The following is a 6487-nucleotide window of genomic DNA, read 5'->3' on the forward strand; positions in this document are numbered from 1 at the left end:
CGTCGGGAAAGGGAAAGACCCTCCCAGGCGGCGAGTTTGCAAACCGCGTGCCCGCGAAGAGGCTGGTCTGGAGTTTACGACGGCCTCTCCGCGCCACTGATCCGACAGGTCGCCCAGCGGGAACGGGCAGGGCACCGGGCACTTCCCCAGGGAAGGCAGCCGCGGGAAAGGCCGCTCGCACCGGCAGGACACAGCACCCCAGACGCCCCGTCAGAACAGCAGGGCCTGCTGGCGAGGCCATGGAGACTGGGCCCCGCACGCGGCTGGGGACAGAGTGCGGGGCAGCCCCCGTGGGGGGGCGTCTGGCGGGTCCCCGTGGGAGCTGGCACCCACAGGCCCAGGTGTGTGTCCGAGAAATGACGCCGAGCGCGGCACCTCGCCCACTGTGTCCCTCTCCCAGGCTCCACCCCACGGCGCTCAGCACGTCCCCACCCGTTTCTCAGGCAACAACACGCTACCGCCCAGACACTGCCCGCTGTCCTCCCACCCTCCCTGTCTAGGGCATGTGGGTGTGCCCCTCCCGGACGCCACGAACACGCGTGTCCCCCTCCCGGATGCTGGGAGCGAGGCGTGTCCCCTCCCGGACCCTGTGGACGGAGCGAGGCGTGTCCCCTCCCGGACCCTGTGGCAGCGGGTGTGCAGGGGGAGGTGGGCCACGTGGCGGTCCTATTTAATTCCTGAGGAGTCTCCACAGCACATTCCCACCCGCAATGCCCAGGGTTCCACTCTCTCCACCTCGTGCATGAAGTGGTCACCCCTGGGGGTTTGACTTGTATTCCTGAAATGATCGAGGATGTGGGCCTCTTTTCATGTGTTTAATCTTTGGAGAAACGTCTGTTCAGGCCCTTTTTCCATTTTTGACTTGTTTTCTTTGCTGGGGAATAGGTTTCATTGTGGGGGGATCAAAATACCCTAAAAATCATGGCCACGACGACTCAGTGCTCACACCAGAAACCACAGGCCGCACGTGCTGAGAGGGGAGCTGGGTGGCAGGGGAGCCACCCCTCACAGAGCGGCCGGGATAGAAGCCAGCCCAGAGGAGGGCTCGGCGAGCTGGGGGAGGAATCGCACCAGTGCTCAGGGCGCCTGCCTCGCAGGGACCGTCCCCACTGGAGTCTGAATAAGCTGCAGCTTGAAGGTAAAGAGCTGCCCCACTTCCCGACTGGGTCTCCCCTGGGCCCCAGGCCTCCCCGGGCCAGAGCGCCGGCCTGGTCTCCGCACCCACCCGGCCTGCCGCACCCGCAGGGCGCACTCACCGGTCCCGGCACTGGGCGTCGCTCCTCCCTGGCACCTCCTCCCGGATTTTAAACCAATCGTGCTCCCCGTATTTGGCAACGGCCTGAAGCAACTTCTGCAGGAAGGACAGACAGATGGGCCTCTGCAGTAATCACAACCCCCACTCGGTCCGCTAAGGGGCCACCTGTGTCCAGGTGCCCTTCCCAGGAGATGGCCCTCCCGGCCCCCACACCTACCGTGTCTTCCTCGGGGGTCCAGAGGCCCTTCCTGAGGCGGGGGTCCAGGCTCTTGGTCCACCGGTAGATGAGCTGCATGGAGTCCCTCCCCTCCATGTAGTAGACAACTGGGGGCAAAGGGGCCTCGTGAACTTGCCCCTCCCGGGTCCCCCAGGAAGGAGCAGCCATCACCACGGAGCATGGAACCGGGACCCCTGGAGCGGCCGGACCCTCCCTTCTTCCTCCTGCCTGGCCTCGCCACCCGCCAGAGGCCCGCCGTCCCTGCCCTCCCGTCGGCGGCCTGGCCGAGGGCGCACTCACTTCGGCGGTAGGGGATGTGGTTGCCCACGCGCATCTCCTGCACCAGCTGCGTGAGCATGCGGTCCTCCGCCTCCGTCCACGCCCTGCGCCTCAGGGCCTTGTTGTGCTGCTGGAACTGCTGCAGACACTGGAAGGCGCTGCGCCGGGTCTGCGGCCACAGCGGGCGGAGGCGCCATGCGGGTGAGGGCTTCTGGGCACCGACAACCCACGCGCTCCGCCCTCCCCGCCCCGGGATAGCAAGCGCCCGTGACGAACACAGACGCGCTCGGCAAGAAGACACCTCAGAGGAGTCACCGGGACACTCGTCTACATGACACCCAAGCCGCACGCTGCCTCTCAGCTCGGCGCCCGCCGTCCCCCCGGGGCTCCAGGTCCCGGCAGCACCCACACCCCTGCGGTCTGGGAGGTGCTCACCCCCAGCTCCTCGGCGATCTCCTGCCAGTGCAGGTGGCCGTGCTTGGCCGCGATGGCCTTCAGCTGCTCCAGCTCTGGCCTGGTCCACTCCTGCTTGTTGATGCTGGGGTGCTCCCAGTTCTGCCAGAACTTCCGGATCTCCTCTGCGCTGCGGCCGCCCTCAAACTGAGAGACCCCGCGGAGCTGTCACTGGCAGCGGCCGTGCGGAGAGAGCGAGTGCTCCATCCAGGCGCCAGGCCTCAAGCAGCCAAACCCATAGGCTTGGCTCTAAATGCAAAGCGACTCCGCACCCGCCCCCTTCAGCAGAGGCTCACACCAGCAGAGGCGGGAGCGGGGGTGGAGGGGTTGTGTGCGGGAGGGGGTGCGCCGAAAGCCGCCCCAGTGCTGGCCACGCACCTGGCCACCGGTCGCGCTGGGTCTGGTGGTGGCCACGGAGCGTGCTCCGACTTACATTAACGTTGGAAATCTTCTCCCAGTCGTGGCTGTCCAGCCTGCTGCCCAGCAAGGCCTCCTCCGGGAGCTGGCTGCAGAGGCGAGGGCACCGGGTCAGGCCGGCCCTCGCCTGTCCCACGCGCCCGCACCCCACTCACTTGATGTCGCGGATCTCCTCCTCGGCCTTGCTGCTCTGCTTCTCTAGGGCCTCCCGCTCCGCCTCGCTCGTGGCCTTGCTCAGCTTCTGCTGCAGGTACTCGAGCCTGTGGGCGGCAGAGGCCGGGTCGCTGTGGGCAGGCGGCTTCCACAGCACAGCAGCAGGGCGCTGGCTACGAGCCTGGCCGGGGTTCGGACCCGCAGGCTAGTTCACCTCCCGGAGCGGCCGCGGCTCCTCGCCCGCAGAGAACGCGGCGCCACCCCCGGCTGTTACGTCAGCAGCGAGTGCAGCAACGTGCTGACGCGGGCGGTAACTGCGGCCACTCCACCTGCCAGAGCCCAGTGACCAGCTTCCAGCCTGTGCCAGCGCCCGGGGGCGGGTCCTGCAGCCCGCGCACATGCCGCTTCCAGAACAGTTCAGAGAGCCCACCTCCCGCAGCCCATGGAGGGCTGTGACCGTCACACAGGCAGCCCTGACCCCACGTCAAGGCCTGAGGCCACAGAAGGCCCTGGGCCCCCTGGCTGGACCAGGTGCTGTGATTTGGTCACATGACGTCACCCCATCAGCACACACAAAGCAGGTCTCGTGAATGGTCCCCATTTTCACAGGTGGACACTGAGGCCCAGACCAGAGAAACTGCCTCGGTGAGACCAGCACTGTGGGGGCTCGGCCAACCCGCTTCCATACTGGCCTCCAGCCGCTGCCGCAGGGGACCCGGCAGGAGGGCCCGAGCCTCCGCCAAGCCCTGGGGACTCACTTCAGTAACTTGGGCTGAAGCAGGCGCTGCAGGCGGCCGCTCACCACCGCCTTCCTGAGCAAGGCCTTCTCCCAGCTCTTCCCTGAGGAGAGACGTGGCTCAGCGGGGCTGCCAGGGGCCAGCGCCTCCCCGGGACCCGCGCACGATGTCAGCTCCGACTTCCACGTTCAGTCAGAGGAAGCAGAGGGCAAACCACCCAGCCAGGCCCCCCCGCCAGGAGGCGTCCCCTCCGGGACCCCGCTCAGTGCGGGAGGCAGGGCTGAGAGTGGCCCGGCCCGGCGTCTGGCCAGGAGGGAGCGGAGAGCCGCCCGCGCCCGGGAGAGGGTGTGGGAGGCGCGGTGCCGAGCGCGGCCCTCACATTTGGTCACCAGGAGCTCCTCAAAGGTCTTGATGCCCTGGCCAGCCTTCTCCCGCGCGTCCTCGTTGGCAGGAGGCCCCTGTCCGAGAGCACGGCGTCACGATGCGGACTCAGGACCCCTTCTCCTCCGCCCCCTCCAGCGGCCGGGCCCCGTGCCAGGCCTGGCCCTCAACACCTGGACCTGGAGCAGCTGCCTCACTGGGCACCGGGCACCACCCACTGGCAGAGGGTGGCGAAGAGGGGAAAGCTGCCACCAGCAACACCGGGCCCCACCACCAGGACCGGGCGGCCCTGCCTAGCGGGCCCTCGGCCACCCCTGGAGGCCAGGCCCTGGGCTGACCCGTGGAGCAGCCGGCCGGCCCCACACAGGAGGGGGCCCCGGCTTTCTCCTCGGGGCCCGGGAGGGGGCTAGGACGCTGGAGACCACCGCCCTGAAGACCACGGGAACTCACGACAGGCGGCGGGGGTGCGCCTGCCCCACGGTCCCGACGCCTCGGACTCACCACTCCGGTGACCTTGTCCTTGAAGTAGGGCTTGAGGAAGTGCCCGACGTACAGGTTCAGGGGCAGGCTCTTGCTGTCCTTCAGCCGGGGGCCTTTGGACCCTGCCAGGTCCCACATGACTTCCTCCTGTGGACACGAGGGGCCTGTGGGAGAACCGCCCCGGTCCCGGGAGGCCTGGCGGGGGGCGCGGGCCGGACCGTCCTACCTGCTGCTCCTGGTTCTGGGCCAGCAGCAGGCTGACCTCCGCCAGCTTCTCCTGCAGCACCAGCTGGTAGACCATGTTCAGCTGCAGGCAGGTCTCCGGGTCCTCGGGAAGCGTCTTCCCCTTGGGGTCGTCCTCGTCATTGCTGGCTCCGTCCCACCTCTCTCCTTCCTGGTCACCACGGAGACGGCGGGTGAGGAAGCGCGGCCACCAGCGCTCCCGCCCTCGGGCCCGCGACCCAGACGCTCGAATGGCAGGACCACCCTGACCTGAACTCCAGGGCACCCGCTCCCTCATGGAAAACTCATTTCCCTAAGAAGGGGGGTGGGTGTGCGCGAGAAAACGGGGGGGGGGGTAGTTCCTCTCATTTCTGCTAAACTTGGACCCTGTGACGTCCTCACAGGCAGGTGAGGTGACAGGCAGCAGCAGCGCACGCAGCTAGAAAGCGGGAAAGCAGTGGGTCTGAGCAGCGAGTCAGCCCACAGGGGGGCCTCAGGGGCCCGCCCGCCGCTGGGACAGGTGGCGCAGCTCCTACCGACGGGGTGAAGAGACAAGCCAACTGCGGAAATTCCCCCAAATCACGGAAAATTCCCGAGTGACCGAGGAAGAGTTAACAGTCGCCAGGCCGAGCGACTCCTTGCCGGACACTGCTCTGGGCGCTCCTGTGCGCGACGGCCTGGGCTGTGCCTGCCCCCCCTGCACAGACGGGGAGACCGAGGCCAGGTGCCCGCTGCCTGCCCTCCGTGCGTGGTGTCGGGTTGAGAGAAACGAGGGCTTGGGAAACTCGGAAAGGGTACACACCAACCTGCTGACGGTTTTAGTTTGACGATACAAAACGAAGCAACCACCGCGCATTGTTTTTCTATCGCAGGAACCCCCTCCCAGCACCCGGCCAGCTCAGGGTGGTAGTTACCGAGACGGGGGGACCAGCAGTGGCGGAGTCCTCGTCGGGCAGCGAATCTGGGGACACAAGCACACCGCTGCGACCGCCATGCAAGCAGATGGCTGGCAAGGGGCCCCCACAGGCGCCGACCCGCAGGCGCGGCACTCGGCCCACCCCCCGGGCAGCTGCCGGCCAGGGAAGGGCTGAAGGACCTCAGGGTGAGGCTTGCGCTGATGGACCTTCCCTCCCCGACAGCACCGGGAGCTGAGCACCGCTCGCGGGCCCGGAGGCAGGACTGGACCGGGCAGGTCAGTGAGAAAAGAGACAGAGGCCCAACACGAAGCCCCCAGGCACGCAGGGGACAGGGACTGTGGGGACAACCGGGGAGGAGACAGATGCAGAGGCCCTGGGAACAGGTGAAAGAAGTGGGGCCTCCGAGCTGAGCCTGGGGCAGAGGAGAGGGGGGCAGGGGGGGGCCCTGGGCAGCTGGGCCATTGCAGGCAGGGCTCTAGCAGGAGCTGTGAGAGGGGCACCCAGTCCCAGGGGACCCAGGAGGGAGCAGCTGTTTGCGCCCATGGACTAGGGGCCAGGGGACGGGGTCCTCAGCGCGGTGGCTGTTCCGCCCGGGGCTTGCCCAGGACGGCCTGACGCAGGTGCCCACCACGGGCGGCGCTCGGGCAGGGCCAGGGGCTGATGGAGAAGGTGTGTGCAGGGTCCGGTTCTGGGGAGAACGGCCGGTCCGGCAGCACCGCGTGGCCGACAGGAGCCGCGGGCAGAGGCGCCCGCTCAGCAGGGAGGAGGCTGCGTGCCTGGGAGCTCACCCGCGTCCCCCGCCTCGGAATCCGACTCGAGGCTGGACTCTGACACCTCCTCATCGAAGCCCGCCGGGCCGGGGCCCAAGATCCGCTCCAGCGCCTGGATCTCCTGCGTGATCTTTCTCTCTCTCAGCGTCCACGTCCATGGTTTCTGCCGCCGCTCAAACGACACGTCCACGGGGCGTCAGAAGACG

At 67.9% G+C, this 6487-nt stretch overlaps 1 protein-coding gene across 1 annotated transcript; it reads right to left on the reverse strand.

The window, feature by feature from the left end:
* Positions 1-861: 861 nt before the first annotated feature.
* LOC102425139 (snRNA-activating protein complex subunit 4-like) lies at positions 862-6460 on the reverse strand. The gene is given in 14 exon segments (XM_014451203.2): positions 862-912; positions 1257-1351; positions 1473-1579; positions 1773-1920; positions 2187-2351; positions 2638-2710; positions 2777-2881; positions 3533-3614; positions 3891-3969; positions 4394-4519; positions 4599-4766; positions 5509-5555; positions 6300-6414; positions 6416-6460. Coding segments are annotated over 14 exon segments (1344 nt in total). The 5' UTR covers positions 6440-6460; the 3' UTR covers positions 862-902.
* Between the last annotated feature and the right edge of the window lie 27 nt (positions 6461-6487).

Source organism: Myotis lucifugus, unplaced genomic scaffold, assembly GCF_000147115.1.
Source record: "Myotis lucifugus unplaced genomic scaffold, Myoluc2.0 scaffold_9150, whole genome shotgun sequence".
Taxonomy (NCBI): Eukaryota; Metazoa; Chordata; class Mammalia; order Chiroptera; family Vespertilionidae; genus Myotis; species Myotis lucifugus.